The 17,017-nt window shown below is 33.6% G+C and overlaps 2 protein-coding genes across 4 annotated transcripts; both read right to left on the bottom strand.

The window, feature by feature from the left end:
- Positions 1–1,393: 1,393 nt before the first annotated feature.
- Positions 1,394–1,840, bottom strand: LOC110642097 (basic leucine zipper 4). The gene has a single exon (XM_021794041.2). It carries the CDS (start codon positions 1,838–1,840, stop codon positions 1,394–1,396), a length of 447 nt encoding a protein of 148 aa, XP_021649733.2.
- A 3,088-nt stretch (positions 1,841–4,928) lies between these two features.
- Positions 4,929–13,332, bottom strand: LOC110663696 (uncharacterized). Of its 3 annotated transcripts, none has more exons than XM_021823089.2 (12): positions 13,075–13,315; positions 12,629–12,818; positions 12,438–12,512; positions 11,686–11,789; positions 11,527–11,587; positions 11,101–11,160; positions 10,933–11,007; positions 10,498–10,650; positions 9,430–9,484; positions 9,009–9,131; positions 6,428–6,657; positions 4,929–5,509 (listed from the first exon to the last, which is right to left on the bottom strand). In XM_021823089.2, the coding sequence occupies exons 1-12, from the start codon at positions 13,104–13,106 to the stop codon at positions 5,486–5,488; spliced, it is 1,182 nt and encodes a 393-aa protein (XP_021678781.2). In that variant the 5' UTR covers positions 13,107–13,315; the 3' UTR covers positions 4,929–5,485. The 3 variants fall into 3 exon arrangements, with proteins under 3 accessions (XP_021678781.2, XP_021678784.2, XP_021678782.2); XM_021823092.2 differs by having other exon boundaries at positions 12,965–13,103; XM_021823090.2 differs by lacking the exons at positions 4,929–5,509; positions 6,428–6,657 and adding an exon at positions 7,230–8,628 and having other exon boundaries at positions 13,075–13,332.
- Positions 13,333–17,017: the final 3,685 nt, after the last annotated feature.

Genomic DNA, 17,017 nt, shown 5'->3' with positions numbered 1-17,017 from the left:
GTAACTAGAGATTCCATCAGAAAGTGGCCTGAGGAGCTTTAGATAGTGTTAAATTGAAGTTTGAGTACTTTTATGATACAAATTAAAGTCAACAATAGTGCTAATACAACTTACAAACTTCAAGGGCGGACGGTGAAAATTAACCTAAATGGTGACAAACAGAAGATAACTATTAGGGCTTCATCTCATCTACTGTCCCTCAACTTATATGATTATTTTAGTATCATACTATAATTTTAATTTATATTACAAGAATCATATTTCAATTTGATGCCACCCAAATTCCTTCTTATTAGATTTCACTGGGACTTGGCCAAAAGTTGTGCTGAAAATGCCACGTTGGCATTTAACAATAAAAATAATCCTCTCACACTTAGCATTAACGCTCTCTCTCTCCCTCTTCTGTAATCTTCTTTCTTTGGTATGTCTCTCAACCGGCTATATTTTGTTGCCAATTATAAGAGAAAGAATATATATATATATATATATATATATATATATATATATATATATATATATATATATATATATATTGTTGTTATAGTGCCAAATGACATTTATAGCTCAGTTTTTGTCAGAGTTCCTAATAGAATTTAGCCAAATTTAGCCATAAGGACTTTTGAATGGTATCAATTTGAAATTAGATGTTTTTGTAATATTAATTGAAGTTGAGAAACAACATTAAAACAACGCTATAATTTGAAAGACAATGAGTGAAATTAAGCCTCATTGTTTGTCACAAAACAAACTATAGTAAAAAAAAGTTTTAAAAATACACATAAACACGGGATACGAATTAATTTATAATTTCCTCTTTATTTTATCCCTTGTTTCTTTTCATATCACAGCAACATAATAATTTTGAGAGCTTTAGCTACAGCTAGATTATATTAGATACAAGATAAAGGACAAAAAGGCTACTCCATTTCATCACTAATCACTAATCCTCTTCAAACATATATATATATATATATATATATATATATATATATATATATATATATATATATATATATATATATATATATATTTACATGCACACTACGCCTGAGTTTTCAAGAGCTTACAAATGTTAGCTCTAGACCTCTCTAGCTACTACCCAAGCATGTTAAAATAATAAAGCAGACAGTCTGCTGAAAAAGACGTCCTAGAAAAGACCACAAGCGGACCACCAAAGCTTTACATGGTATAACAACGTGGGCTTGGCTTAAAGAAAAAAAAAAAAAAAAGAGATTTTGACGACCACCCAACTGCCCTACCTGCTGTCTGTTTGGGAGAAAGAGAGAAATAGAAAGTGAGCTCTAATATAATTTTGTGATTATTAGAGCTTTAACGGGCCTAATAATTATGATTAAGTTAAAAATTATATGGATGATGATAATTATTTTGGGCGTTACATGTCGTGCATGACCACTAAAGCTTGGCAAAGATCTGAATGTCTGGCTTGGAGACCTAAATATTCTGTTGTTAAGCGGTCATTCTCCCTCCATAATACGTGGCACTGCCCTAGAACTGAACCCAACCGCTTCTTCAGTTCCCGGTTCTGTATTTCTAACTGGTTCACTTGTACCGTAAGGTTCTCTAAGTGCTTCTTCTTTCTCCAGCGGGACCGTCGGGCTGACTCCCGGTTTGATATCATGCGCCTTCGCTTTCTCTCATCCACTGAGTATATCACCCGGTTTGAGTTCGAGTTTGAGTTGGAATTCGACACCTCCAAACCAGAGTTTGGGCTAGGGGTGGGCAAGTCAGATATGGATAAGAGTTCTTGAATTTCACTAGCAGTGAACCCGGTTTCAAGAAGTGGGTTCTGGAGTTGAACCGCATCTTGGGCAAAGAGCATGGTGATGAGTCGGGTGAGTGTATGAGCGAACCAACCGGCAATTGATTAGGTTCTTTCAATTTGAACAGGAGGGAGGAAAGGACGAGAAAAGGGGAAGGAAGCAGTATGGGGGAGTAGTATTTATAGTGAAGAGAAGTGGCAGGGTAAGGGCCCAAATGATAGGAAGAGCAGGGGCATTATTGTCCAAAAAAATAGTATAGCTGTAAGCTTTATGTGTAAGGTGGCTTGCATGGTTAGCTTAATCACGAAGAATCAAACAAAAACAGAGAAATTACAAATTAAAATTAAAAAAAAGTGAAGAAAGAACACAACTTTATACCACAAGTCATATGAGATACGGAGGCGATGATGGGTGGATGGCCTAATAGCTTCTGGTTACGTGGTTTTGTCGGTGGCGCATGACTTAGTCCAAAACCCAAAAGTATCATATATTTAAAATTTTGACAGCACGAGTAACGATTCAGTAGTTAAGAATTCAACACCTAATATATCATATCCTAGAATTCAAATTTTGCTTATTCTTATTGAAATTTCTCGTTTGTGAGTGAACTATATGTAAGTTATATTGTAAATCTCTAACAAGCTGTAGCTGTCTTTGAATCTAGATGAAAATACTCTTTTTATCCCTCAACTTCTGTTAAAAAAAAAATAAAAAAAGGAAATTTTTTTACCATTATTAATTGTTTTCTTAATTCATCAATTGCTATTTAGTGGACATTGTAATTACAAAAGTTGTAGGTGGTAACTTATAACTTTGTTAATAATAATAATAATAATAATAATAATAATAATAATAATAAAATAATTTCTCAGTCAGTACTGTTGCAAGAGATAAGAAATATGTTGATCGAAGACTTGAAGTGTCCACAGACAGAAACTTTGGGATTTGTATTTTGTGACCTAAATAACCCAAAAGAGAATAATATGCATCATATGATTAAAGAAAGAGACGTTAATGGAGGATTAATAAAGATTTTACGGATGACCTCATTATCTAGGAGGGATGGAAAGAGAGTCTACATAAACAGGAAATTAACAAGAAAGCAAAGGCTCAGAACAGGAAAGCCGCTTTACAAAAAGGAAGTTAATTACGTGCATGGGTCCATTTTAATAAAGAAATACATGTAAAAGTTTAAAAATTATAGTATATTATATACAAAATTTAAATTTTTCTTTTTTTACAGGAAAATGCAACCAATATATTTATAAAGAGGGAGTTAATATTCATTTTAGGAGCACTGAATAATCCCTCATAAAATTTTAATGTTAATATCAAATTATACATTTTATTACAAGCCTATTTGGGATAAAGTTAGAGACTTGAAAAAGTATTATTTTAGATACTGTTAAAAAAATAATTTAAAATAAATTATTTAATTATTTTAAATTCTTAGAGCTAAAACATGTCAAATTCAATTTTAAATTAAATTTTAATACTTTCTAATTAATATTTAAAAAAAAAAAAGATTTTTCTCAACAACTTTATATTGTTAAATATACCTTACGTGTTTTTTTTTAATTAATTTTAACTGAAACTCGAAATCAAAACTTTAAAATTTTAGAAATAACTATAATATTACTGAATGTCATTTATTATTGCTTCCATTTTTATTTTTTTTTTCATTTAAGAAAATTTAAACAGCCTGCAAAATTCAGGCAGTGGAGGCATTATATATAGTTGCTAATAACATGGCATGCACATTCTCTATAGAAAGGAATATTCCGGGGGCAGTTTATTTGTGGCAATGTTGGTAGTTTTATAGTTGGCAGTTAGTGTTGGTTGTTGCATGTTAATTAGCAAAAAAATGAAAAGCAAGGATAGTGGAGGCTAACATGCACACGTTCGTTCTGGTGTTATCAATTGTATAAGTTTTGGGGAAGGAATTAAAGCGAATCTAAGCAACTCTTTTGTTGCCTGCAGATGCCTCTGCCGGTCTGCTTGCGTCGTGTGGTTTCAACTCCCAAGAACCCATCATGTGCTACGCACTTTAGAGTGATCTTTTTAAATGAAGGAATCCACCAGATACCTCCTTTTTCAAATGATTTTCAACTGCTAAGCAACTATTACTATATAGTACTTCTTGTTGTTTTGTTCACTGAAAACATTGCACCAATCAATTGTCTTGCATTTAAGCTTCCAATTTGTCCATTTTTTTTTTATTACGTTCACCAGCATCTTGCATAGCTACACCAAACGGCTAGTAGTCTCGAAGTTGGAGCAGATTTGGGTCATTTAAGATTACTCTTAAAATATTCCTCAATTAAAAATATACATCCATTAAAGTTTATTTAAAAAACCCTATTAACATGAAAACTATAATTTTAATGACAAATACACTTCACTAATAAGGAGAAAGATGCATTTAACCTTTAAAATTATAATTTCCAAAGAGTATACCTAATAAATCTTAATATATGTATATTTGCACCTCCATACTTCTTCCATAAGTTGATTGTATCAACTACCATATTTAATTAATTCAAGCTTTGGACAATTCCTAAGGTCCCGTGGCTAAAGGCATCACTCTAGGTAGAGTTCTCACTCTCTCAATCCCCTATAATAAAAAAAAAATCAAAAAAACTATATTTAAATCTAATTATGATCAACACAAAAAATGTAGTAAGGAAAATATAATCCACGAACTTGAGCGAAAAAGAAAGTGATTATCAACGACTTGGGAGTTTCAAATTTTAAACCGTAGGACTACTCCCTGACTATTCTCTCTCCCCTTGTTTACCGTTAAAACTTCAATTCAAACGACAGAGACCCCAGCCCAGAAGCCACTGCAATGGAAGTGTCGATCAAAGCTGAAGAATGTCTATCTACATCCCTTTTTATTGAGCTGAGTGGGTTTGCTGTTTTCAAAAGGGCATGCAAAGCTATTTCAATTGAGGGGAAAGATTTTGTTGAGCTAGGCTAAAGCAACAAAGATACAAAGTGACATGTAGCCACCAGGAATTGGCCAATAAGAAGAGAAAACTTGAAAGCTACGAAGTCAAAACTGTTCGGGGATGATTTAGCCTCAGCTTCATGAAAAAAAAAAAAGAGAAAAAAAAAAGTATCTGCCATACCAAAGGGCTACAAGGCTACAACACAAACGGAAAAGTAATAATGTCATTGAATTAGGCAGGGGAAAAACTATAGAGGAAAAATCACAGTACAATATCAGAATCTATGGTGGCGCCATTCAGTTACATCACTACTGCTAGGGTTCTCTGAACATGTACCTTTGCAGCTTTGCGCCTTTAAAGCACATGTGAATGAACTAAGCAAGTAATGCACTAGAAGTTGATCTGGCAGATGATAGAAAGGTAATTGCTATGTCATCATTCAACAAGGGAGAAAACAGAAGATAATTGAGCCTATAGATCACTGTACCTTGGACCAATGAACTAAAACTAACATTTGCTTGCTTTGTTGTCCACAACATACAATATTTCTGAAAGAGCCCAGTAAGACTCAACTCAACGCCAAAAATGCAGAGAGAAGAAAGGGAGAACTTAGTGTACACCTTTGTTTATAAATAGAGTTCTGCGAGGCTGGCAACTTCTATCACTTCCGCTGATTGTTTTCTTCCACACTTTGCTCCTTGCAGGGAAGACCCATCAGTTTTGCATTTTTAGGTGATGGATATAATAAGATGTTTACAAGTTCACAGGAGGACTTCCCTGATTATGGCAGTCACAAAAAACGCAAGGAATGATCAAAGCCTTCCATACATAGTGAAATAATTAACTTTCAATTTATGACATCCAGAATAAGTAGAACCAAACAAATTGATGCCATATTAGCAAGCAGTTTCTTTACCTAGTGTTATTAAATACAGCTCGGAAATTGACCCAGCAGAGATATCAGGTCAATGGGTCAGTAGTTCAACAAATGAGTCATTAAAAAATTAATTAAACATATATAATATATATATATTAATTAAATATAATACCTATAAATATAAATAAATAATCTAATTAAGTTTCAATTATTTAAAATCAACCATTCAACATTTATTAGGTTATATTTACATATATTTTAATAATGTTTTCAAATTTTAATACATAAATTTCTATAAATGTTTATAAACTTTTTAATTTAATATTTATGAAATACTAATTATATATTAAAAATATATTATTTTATGAAATTTATGATATTATTATGGAATAAGATATATATATATATATATTGAAATAAAAAAATATGCAACTACGTTGGCTCAATTGGTTGACTTCAAAGAATTTTTATAATCTCTTGGGTTCAATTTCCCTTGACAAAAGTAAAAAATATTTTGCTCTTGTTGACTGGTTGGACTGGCAGGGTAATACTGGTTACCATAACGGTTCATCAGCCCAATCAACCGGGTAACCTAGGTCTTACCAAGACGCTTCTTTATCTGGTCAGATTACAAACCTAGATTGGTTTGGGATTTGGTTCACTGTTCACCAGTCCCAGTGACTGGTTTGGTTTGGCCCAAGTTTAATAACAATGCACGCACCTCACAACCTAACTGGATGAGAAAGCCATACTAAAGATTCCATTACCTCAGAAATGTTCTTCTTCATTCATTAATAACTATGACTCGTTGAACTTACCTTAAACAAAAGATCATAAGCAATATGTTCCCAGGGCAAAGATATAGACATCAAGCAGCATTTAAGGGGTAGCATCTCATAATCAGAACTTGTGGAGGCAGCGGCAGCTGCATAGGCATGCTTTGCTGCTGCAGATGCAGCAGAAGCAGCTTTTCGAAAAATTGCGCCAATTCCCAATCCTCTCTTCGATGTAATTGGTGAAAAAGGGCCAAAGTCCTGCTGGCTCTGATCTGATACAGTAAAACCAAGATTTAGCACATGTATTACAGATATGCACACATCCCATTGATGTGGAACATGCTCTGTTATCAAAAGATGATGAACAAGCTCTTATACCAAATTGATGTAAAAACAGGGAAAACAAGAGGGTGAGAAACAATTTCTCAAAGAGTAGAGAAACACATTCTCTAGAGAAACATATTCTCAAATAAAGAAAAGAAACAAATTCTCGAATTTTATTAGTAGTCAACAATAATATTATAATAAACTCTCCAACTAAAATACTAGATTACATAGGTATTTATAGTTTATCAACTAGTTGATGCAATCCAGGAAGACTAGATTCAGGGATTGTTTTGATTTAATCTTTTATTGAAAACTTAGGAAGATTATATTTCTATCATTTAGGAAATATAGCATTTTTATTATTCATGAATTCTATTGTTATTATTTAGGAAGTAGAATTTTATTTTATTTAGGAAGCTTAAGTTGATTTGCGATTCCTAAACACCATGTTATTAGGATTACAAATAATCTATATACAGGCCTAGGTTAATGTTATGATAATAAAGAGAATAGGACCTGTGAAAATGTATAGGAGGAAAATATTATAAATAGGGAGCACTGTAACTAATTACAGTCAGCCAAGAATTGAATAATACATAGTACTCTCTCTCTCTCTCTCTCTCTCTCTCTCTCTCTCTCAATCTCCTCCTTCACTGTTCTGTTCTTCCTTCCGCTTTCCTTCCCTTTCTTTCTTCTTCTGCAGTATTTGGTGCTTGAGAACATAATTATTAAAAGCTCAAGATGCACTAAGGTGCCAAGGGGTCCTAGAGCCTAGGCGCAAGGTGCAAACACGGGCTTGAGTGAGGTGAGGCAAAAAAAAAAAATTCAAAGTCAAATAAACATGAATATTACATGAAACTTCAAATAATATAAAACCAAAAATAATACTAAGTATTTAAGTACTAATATATTAAGACTTGAATAGCTTTTTAATGTTTCAAAACTAAAGTTAAGCAATTATAAAATAACTACTCTTCGATTTTAATCAATAGTAGCATCATAATCTTCTTAATCTTCTTCTACACCTTCACTGTCTCAATACTCATCTTCAAAATCAATATCTTCATCATCTTTCTCATCTTTAAGAATGTAAAGGAGTATTATTTAATTCTCAAGTTAGACCGGCATAGATCTTGAAATACGTGTAGATGCAACTTAAAAAAAAAATTAATAATAAGTGGTAGTGTTGAAAATGGAAATATGGGAGGTTCGTAATCCTGAGTGCGGTAGTTTGATGAAATTTTGGTTACTAGTTATCGTCAACGATACTAATTTTAAAAACTTTTAGATGGACAAATTTCGAGTTGAGTGGTAGTGCTTTTTGCCAATGGAAGTACTCACCAAAAAAAAAAGAAGAGGCCTAGCGAATGTCGCTGTCTTTCTCCTGTAGAGGCGCTAGCGTTGGAGCTTAGTGAGCTTGGAGCCCGAGGCGCGCCTTTAATAACTATGCTTGATAACCTGCTACGTCTATACATATTTTAGAGAGACTATTATTATGATTGTTATGGCGAATTTATAAAAATTTTGAGAATTAGCTTCTCTAGAGAATTAGTTTCTCTTTCTTTTGAGAATTTATTTTTCTTGATTCTTGAGCTCTTGTTCAGCATCACTAGTCTTATTAGTAACTAATTAGGAATAGTAAACAAACAGAAATTAGGAAAATAGTAAACTAATATTCCTAAATAATAGAACTTTAAATTTCCTAATTTTTCAATGAAATTAAATCAACATAATTCCTAAATTGAATCTTCCTTGACTGCATCACCCATTCACTTCATCGAGGTAAGTTACTAAAAAAGGGGCGCGCCCAGTGCATGAGGCTCACCTCTTTGCAAGGGTTGGGGAGTATTGTCTATCATAAGCAGTCTTTCCCCAAATCTTTTGTGAGGCTGTTTCCATGACTTGCACTTGCACAGCTGTACCATTAGTAGTGATTTACTACAGAAAGTAAAAGTTCCTTCGCAGAAGAATTAGGGATTTGCTTCTCTATAGAAAGCAAAGCATTCTAATTTTATTCCAAACTGATATTAATAGATGTTACCATTCTATTCAGACAGATATAAATCTGACAAATTTCGGTATTGTTATCATTATCCTCTGGATCATCTAATGCTATCATCAAAAGTGTATGTTAACATACTGATGAACAAGGAATTGTCTGTTTGTCAACTTCAGTACACGTGAACAAATATATAACTACATTCCAAAACAATGATAAATCTAGAGCGCCGGCCCCCCCCCCACCCATGTACCAAGACAAAAAAAAGAGATATTAACAAGAGAATTTTGCTTTTACCTGCAACCCCAGAAACAGCAACTTCAACCTCCCCTCGTCCACCTGGACCCTTCATGTACAGTTTATCTGTTTTGCCAGGGGAATGACCGAGTGAAAGGAGACTACCAAATTGAGACTTCCCAGCTGCAAGATAGATATAGAGAGAAATATTAAGCATGCAGATTTTAGTTAGATGATTATTCAGCATTTCCTGCCTCCTTGAAGGCTTAGGGATATTTTTGGTTTAAGAATAACAGCTGCTATGCATACAATAAAAGCTAATATAATGCCTGGTTGAAATTAAACCGCATTAGCAAACTCATCTCAAGCATATTCCACACAGGTAACATGTGAAAACAACAGAATGGAAGGTCACTTTATTTTTACTACTTAATGGATCAACAGGGTTTTTATTTTTTCTCCTTGAGATTTTAAGACATACCGTCATATGCTTCTCGAACCATTTGATAGCTTACGAACCCAGAGAAAAGAGTGAGCTGCAATCACAACCAACACAATGTTGGGGTATGTACAAGCAGATTTTCCAAGCAACAGGACATTGCGTGTCCATCACCAAGTATCATTATACACAGTAAGTAAAAATTGGTTTCAAGTATCAAGTTGAGCAGATGATAGCAGTTGCTAGTTGCTACAGTTGTACAAGGAGGATTCCAAGAAGGAAGCATTTACACTTGATGCTTAACTCATGCTTTTAATGAATGCTTTACAATAATTAACTGTAACAGCATTCAATAGTAATTAGTAATGAGATTTCATTTTTCCTTTTCTGTAGCTTATTCCCCTGTTAGCATGTAAATTATACAGAAGTTAGTTACATAATGCAAGAAAGATAAATCTAATCAGTGGCTTTGATGAGAAGGATACCAAAGGCTCATTCCTAGTAGTTGGAATTTGGGGTGAGCAAGGTGTAACAATTCAAAGATGTTATGAGCAACTAGACAACCAGTTATACCAAAACGAAACCTTCTAAAATTTTAGTCAGCTACCCAAAACTAAGAGCAAGTATCTAAACATGATGCTAATTATTGTTTCTTAAACACATACACATACACCCCCTTATTAACAAGTAACCTACTGGTTGCCCTTTTATCAATCAATTCACTCCTGAATTAAAGAAATAATAATAATAATAATAATAATAATAATAATAATAATGACTAGAACAACAAAATCAATATCAGTGTTCTATACCAAAATTTAAGCTGATCATGCAGTTGTTCTTCATTAGTTACTTAATCTCCAAGAATTTCCATCAAACAAGAAATAAGAAGCTGCAGCCAGACAAAAGCTTGCACTTGAAAAGAGAGGGGAAAGACAACTGCCTAAGCAAATAGTAATGTACTCTGGAAGAGGGGCTAGTCAAAGAGATGTGAATATGTGAAGCATTTTAAAGTCTCTAAATCAGAAATAACACAACAAGTGAAGATTATGGTAGATCATGGAAGCAAAATAAGTAATTCTCACATGTTAACTGAAAGTTGACCCAGACCTTAGAATTCTTCATCTTCCCAGAATTAGTATCAACTTCTAGAGGGGAATTAGTACTGGAAGTGTTATCAGGTGACTCATTTTCACTAGGAAATGCCGCACCATCATGTGCATTGAGAAGTACACAATAGCAATGATCTGTTTCTGTCAAGACCTGCATGGCAGATGAAATAGAGTGAGTTGGGTTGTATCGCAAAAAGTAAGAAACACAGAAAAGGGAAAGAGAGAAAATTTTAGGCACATTATTTTCTATATTCAATTATGGTATTATAGTTTAACAAAGAAAAGTAGCAAAAAATAGTTTGGACAAATAAGCAATTAATGCCATTCTCTAACAGCAGTGAAATTATAGCTAGCTACTTTAGAATACTTACGTACATGGTAGAACCTGGAAGGTTAAATATTAAAAGACAACCGTGAACAAGTTAGCACATACCACTGCATCAAAAGTTGAGTCAAAATCATCCACTGCAAAACAGATGTCTGGATAGGCAGGAGTTGTCTCCACTTCCTAGATATATATTAGCAACAATGTCAGCTAATTGTTGAAGATAAAGAACCAATGAAAAAGACAACGTTTTTTTTTCACAATGAATAAGCCTACCTTTTTTGAGTCCAAATGAAAATCTACACGACTTGGTGATGCATAAACAGTCTTTACTACCTGAAAAGAGACTACATACCACATTAATATTACCAGACCATATTAACATTACCATCCTTGGAAAGATATAACCAAAAAGTTGCAACTTTTCAAGAGACTCTGCTAGACCCTTAACTCAATTTATTTTTTCAGATGCAAGGTTTAGCTGTGGCAGTGTCATGATTTTCATTGGAAGAATCATAAAATCATAGGAGATGTAAACCAAACACCATACCTAGCTTCACCTGAGACCCCAACCAGCACAGAATAAATTATAAAAGGAAAAACATGCACTGCACTTTTACAAGATAAGGCATAAAAGAGATACGTAACTTCATTTAAAGTATCCCCAGTGAAATAACTGTACTAATCCAAAGCTGCAGGTACCTTGTATATGGGAGATAATGGTGTATCTTGCCCAGCTTGATGATTGCGAAGGACGTGATGACTGGAAAAAGAAAAAAATATGCATTCAAGTTGAAAGCAAGGAATTTTATGAATTTTGAAGAATAAAGACATGATGCTAAAAAGGGAGAAATTTTTTACCTGCAAATTGCTACTGTTACTGTGAACGAAGTGTGTGCAATTAAATTCAAGTAAAATGAGCGCCTCCAATCTACCTCTGAATTTTCACTGACCAAATTATCCAACTGGTAGGCAGAAGTAAAGATCTTATGTAAGCACCATAGCAATTTATTTTTCCAACTAAAAATAAGTTACAGCTTGCACATGTTTAAGCAAAAAAGAAAGTAACAAACAATTTTATTGCTGATAAATCAAAAACAAGTATAAACAAGCAATATTTTCTTATCATATTCTTACACCACCATTTTCAGTGCCTTACAAAATACTAGAACTATTCCAGAACTTTGTCACAAAGTACAAACCTCCATGTGAATTCACTATATTTTAAAAGGCAACAAAGAAAATCTCCTGATGGTAAGCATTCGTTCCAACATATTACAAAGGCTCCTCTAGACCAAAATGTTTCAATTTCAATTTAAGGGGTGAAAAAAATTCCAATAAATGGGATGCTCAGGACATTGGTATTTGAATGAGCACTGTAAAGACATTTTAATTTTAAGGAAACTGTTATTTGCACAAAGCTAACATGATGATAGTTAAGCAGCATATTGTTGGGACAAGCATTAAATACTGTATGCTTTTACCAAGTCAAATTTATAGAACTACAGAAAATGGAGCAAGTAAATATTACAAAATAAAGCGAAGAAAATATTCAACCCGATTTGGGCACAAATTGATCAAGCTAAATAAGCTTGATATCATACTACTTTTACCTTAGCTGCCCACCTGCGCACAAAGTAAGGAGGGAGGCCCTGCACATTATCATTGAAACCATATCCTTCTGTGCCCTACAACAATATGACAAATTTAGCACATATCCAATATCAAAATGAAAACCAGTTAATACAAAAAATTAATGAAATAAAAAATATCACTTATTCATTTATGTAAAAGAATGCCACACCATTTTTCTGACGAAAAATACGAGATCATCATCCTGCCGTCCTCTTGACTCCTTGCCACGGATAAAGTACAAATCTAACATATCATACCAAAATCGGCCATCCATTTCAACATCTGAAGGATCTCGTTCATGGACGGTACCTTTACCCAGCAAGGTGGAGTGCTTCTTCACCATACTCAACAATTCATGCCTACCAAAATAAAACAAGCATTCGTACTCAAAATAATGAAATTTAACATCCATAACACATCAACCAAACTTAAATAGATACATGCATCTCTAGAAGAATGTTGTAGTTATAAATTCAAACTCAGTTCAATTGCTACTAAACTTCACCTTTGCCTCTCCAAGAAAATGCAAATTCCAATTCAAATTCAAACAGTCGAGAGGACAAATGCATTGAAGAGACGATTTATCAAAACCTAATTAGGGGCCAGGATCTGTACCTGGAAGGGATCTCTTCTTTATGACCTAGCATTTCGGTTTGCCAAATTTGAACGAGAAAACACTCAACCAAAGCTTCTGATAATCTTGATGTCAGTTCGAGGTTAATGCGTCGACAAATAACACAAGGAAATTAAGTTTCTCAATATATATATATATAACGTTTCGATGAAAAAACCGGCGCGAGCGTTTGTTGATCTGATTCTTTGCTTTGAGGTCCCTGACACAGGACAAGGAGTACGCCAAATCAACGAATCGTAGTTAGAGGAATTATCGGGTGGTTTGAGCCGCATGAGAAAAATTGTGAACTTGCCTTTAGATGGAGGACGGAAATAGATGTAAGGGCGTTTTGGTCATTCAGAAAGGAAAGTTCACGGGCTTTCCTAATGGGTGAGCTTGACTTATTTGTAGTTCAATAGCAGAGTCAATTTCTCACTTTAGCCACGTGGATTTCAGAGTGCCTTGGGAAGGACAGGTGGAATTATAGGCCACGTGGCTTTAAAAAGCATCTTCACAGAGGGTTTGGGTGAATGACTCGGCGTAGAGTCACTGACTTTAATCCAATGGGCGCCTCGTATGAAAAACAAAAATGTGTATTCTTCCTGGCCACCGTTTTTATCAAGACGATGGACCGTTTAGCTATAGCAAATTGTATTGGTACCCTTAAAAAAATGTTCTTAAGTTTTAATTTCATCGATCTTCTTTCAATTTTGAAGATTATTTTATTATTATTTCTAAATTTTAATTTGTATTATAAAAATATTTAAATTTTAATTTAATATCACTTAAAATCTCTCTAACTAGATTATATGGTTAAATTTTATCTATCATTCTTCGTTTTTTTAGAATATTTTAATCTTATTTCTCAATTTAAATTTGTATTATAAAAATTATTTAACTTTAATTTTATATCACCTAAGTTATTTTGATTGGATTCTATTGAGAACTTTGGCACTTGGACATGCCATGTTGACTTTAACATAATAATTTTTTTTCTTACTTGTGGCTTTAACACTCTTTCTTCGTCTCCTATAATCTCCTTCATCTCTCTCTCTCTCTCTCTCTCTCTCTCTCTCTATGTCCTTTTTATGTCCTGCCCTCCTCTCTTCTCTCTCTGTCTCTCTTGCACAACTTACCATTCATTGATGCAACACCCCAAAACCAATTCCCTTTAACCATAGATCCGCAAGCCCAATACTACAAACCTTTGTCCACTTTCCTCTACCACAAACCCACAATCCAATGCATTAAGAGATAGATAAAACTTCCTCCCTTCCTCTGCTTTCTCTAGTTGTTCTATCTCATAACCCAACACCATTTGAGTTTGCAAGAACAAAGATCCAGTAAAAATCCAATGCCATTTACTCCTTAATTTTTAGAAATGGATGGAGCAACAAAGGCACCAGAGGATGATTCTTTAACAACAACATGAGGAAGTTGAGGAGATGCAGCATGGTCCTTTCCTTGTTTAGAAGCTCCAGGAGATCAAAATCTCAAAAAGATTTTAGCTTTCAATCCATTGTCAGCCACCTCGCCTTTCGTTTATTTTATCATATTGATTATATGGACAATTTGAGATGTATGGTGTAATGGGTCCTTTACATTTTTCTATATTTTACTTAAAAAGGTTTTTGTAAAACTAGTTTTAATTATCTTTTTTCACACTTCGTTGGGAATTGAAATGGGTTCATTACCTTCAATTCTCGAAAATAGATACCTATATTTCTATAGTTGAATGGGGTTTCAAATCTTTCTTTAATTTTAGCTAAAGAGTTCATTTTTTTAATTGATTGGTTTAGAAATATCCCACTGTTAATTGAAGCAGCTCCTTCTTACTGCTCTCTCCAAATAGATTATCAATTCATACAATTCATAATATTTTTTAGATGTGGGTTTCACGACCTTTTCCAATGATGTGCAAGTGGGCTCTTTCAATCTTTAAGTTTCTTTTTTTATTTTTATTTTTTATGAATCTTGGTATTACGAATGAATCTGGGTTCTCTCTTTCTCTCATGCAATCATCTAGGTATTGTGATGAATCTGGGTTTGATTAAAATACAAACATTATTGTTATTGTATCTGTAATAGTCATGCTTCTACCACTAGAGGAATTATCCGCTTTGGCTGTAAGCCTCACTGTTTTGTCCCATATGTGGAGTGGAGAACTTCCCAGGAGGTCACCCATCCTATGATTTCTCTTAAGCGAGCACGCTTAACCCTGGAATTCTTTCAACTCTCCAAGCCATTTCACCAAAAAGCACCTCTAGTAATTAGTTCCCCCATTTTATATTGATTGTTGCTGATTCCATAAAAAATAAACTGAAATTATCAGTAATAAAATATTTTCTGAATGAATGCAATAAGTGTTAATCCAGGTCGAACCCTAGAGAATGAGTTACTAAATTTCGTGCGCGTGTGTAACAGAAAAAAAAAAAGGGAGAAAAAATGGGGAGGGGGGGGGGGGAGGAGTTGTAACACTAAATCAGAAGAAATCAAGTTCAGAAATTAAAGAACTAAATTTAGGTATAAAATTCTCAATTTAAACAAACTTCAGTCTAAAGTAATTCGCATTCCAATGCATGACTCAATCATAGACAAAACAAATATAATTATCTCTTATTGAATACTTAACGTAGATTTACCAAACAGTGAGGTAAAACCCCTAACTTCCCTATACTCGTCAATTCGAGCTCAACACTCTTATTGACTCTAATTATTAACTGAATTGGTATTAAGCAGTCATCATCAATTTAATGACTGCTTTAAGAACAGGAAATAGTTAAGCTTGAACAACAATTTATAAAGTATAAATTATTTAATTCACCCTATTATTTCCTTAGGTTATTATCGAAAACTTGGATCATAATCAATAATACCTAATGGCTACTCACATTCAATCTTACACAACAATTACGGGTTACGAAGATGAACTAGCAATTAATCACATCAAACAATTAACTAACAGGCCTTTTTAGCAAATCATTTAATAGATAAAAAAAACAATGAAATCGAGAAACAATAGATATTCAAAAAGGCATAATTTAAATTAAGAACCTGGTCTTACAAATCATGCATAAGAACTAGAATCCCTTGAATTGAATTTAGAAACTTAGCCGCTAATGTTCATGGCTTACAAAAAAAAAAAGTAAAATAATGAAGAAATCTAAAACTATGAACGTGAATGGAGAATGTCGGTCTTGAAGGTGTGTCTCTCCGCTGCTTCCAAAGATGATCTTTATACTCAAAAACCTAATCCAAAGATAAGAAGTAAACTTGGAAAATTTTTGAAATTCAAAAAGAGAGATTCTCTACTTTGCAATCACGTTAATTTTTCAGCCACTTTCTTTTCGATTCTGTCTCTGACTTCTTCAGAAAAGTTGTAGCCCTACTTCTTACCTTTCCAACGAGTTTTTATTTGCCCAAATCGAAGGTCTACAGCCAGAGTTATGGGCTAAAAACCGAAACTGGTTTTGACAAACGATCCAGCCCATAAATTTGACTTCATTGCCGTTTTTAACCACCAAAACGACGTAGTCTTGTCTTCAGCCATTTATAGAAATTGTAGAGGTGGTTCTTAAGGTTCAATTGGGTTTGGCTTTGCTTCATTTGGACATTTGGTGCTCCATATATAAAATAAATATCAAAACTGGTCATGACACATCAAGTGTGGGCTTTTATAATAGATTCATAGCTAATTTTGACAACCTTGGAGAGTGATTTGGGCTTTGGTCACTCTTTGTCATTTGTAGTGTTCTGACTTAGCTTTTCAATAAATTAAACAATATTAAATTTGGAGACCCACAACTTTAGAAATACCTAAAAAATACAGCAAATGTCAAATTAATGCAAATACTGAAAATTTCTCAATTTAACACAATTATTCCAATAACTCTCTAAAAATATGCCTAATTAATAATTATACTTTAATTAACTGAATTAGGCATA

The sequence above is a fragment of the Hevea brasiliensis genome, chromosome 2 (assembly GCF_030052815.1).
Source record: "Hevea brasiliensis isolate MT/VB/25A 57/8 chromosome 2, ASM3005281v1, whole genome shotgun sequence".
NCBI lineage: Eukaryota > Viridiplantae > Streptophyta > Magnoliopsida > Malpighiales > Euphorbiaceae > Hevea > Hevea brasiliensis.
Note: the sequence above shows the minus strand (reverse complement) of the source record. Positions and strands in the feature narration are given on the sequence as shown.

What these genes read in the sequence shown, in the direction of transcription:
- LOC110642097 (XM_021794041.2), bottom strand. Translation starts at nt 1,840, where the DNA reads ATGCTCTTTGCCCAAGATGCGGTTCAACTCCAGAACCCACTTCTTGAA.
- LOC110663696 (XM_021823089.2), bottom strand. Translation starts at nt 13,106, where the DNA reads ATGCTAGGTCATAAAGAAGAGATCCCTTCCAG. An exon ending in TGCGCAGGTGGGCAGCTAAG is followed by an intron (nt 11,790 to 12,437) that starts GTAAAAGTAGTA and finishes TCTGCCTACCAG; the next exon opens with TTGGATAATTTGGTCAGTGA. An exon ending in TTCATTTGGACTCAAAAAAG is followed by an intron (nt 11,008 to 11,100) that starts GTAGGCTTATTC and finishes ATATATATCTAG; the next exon opens with GAAGTGGAGACAACTCCTGC.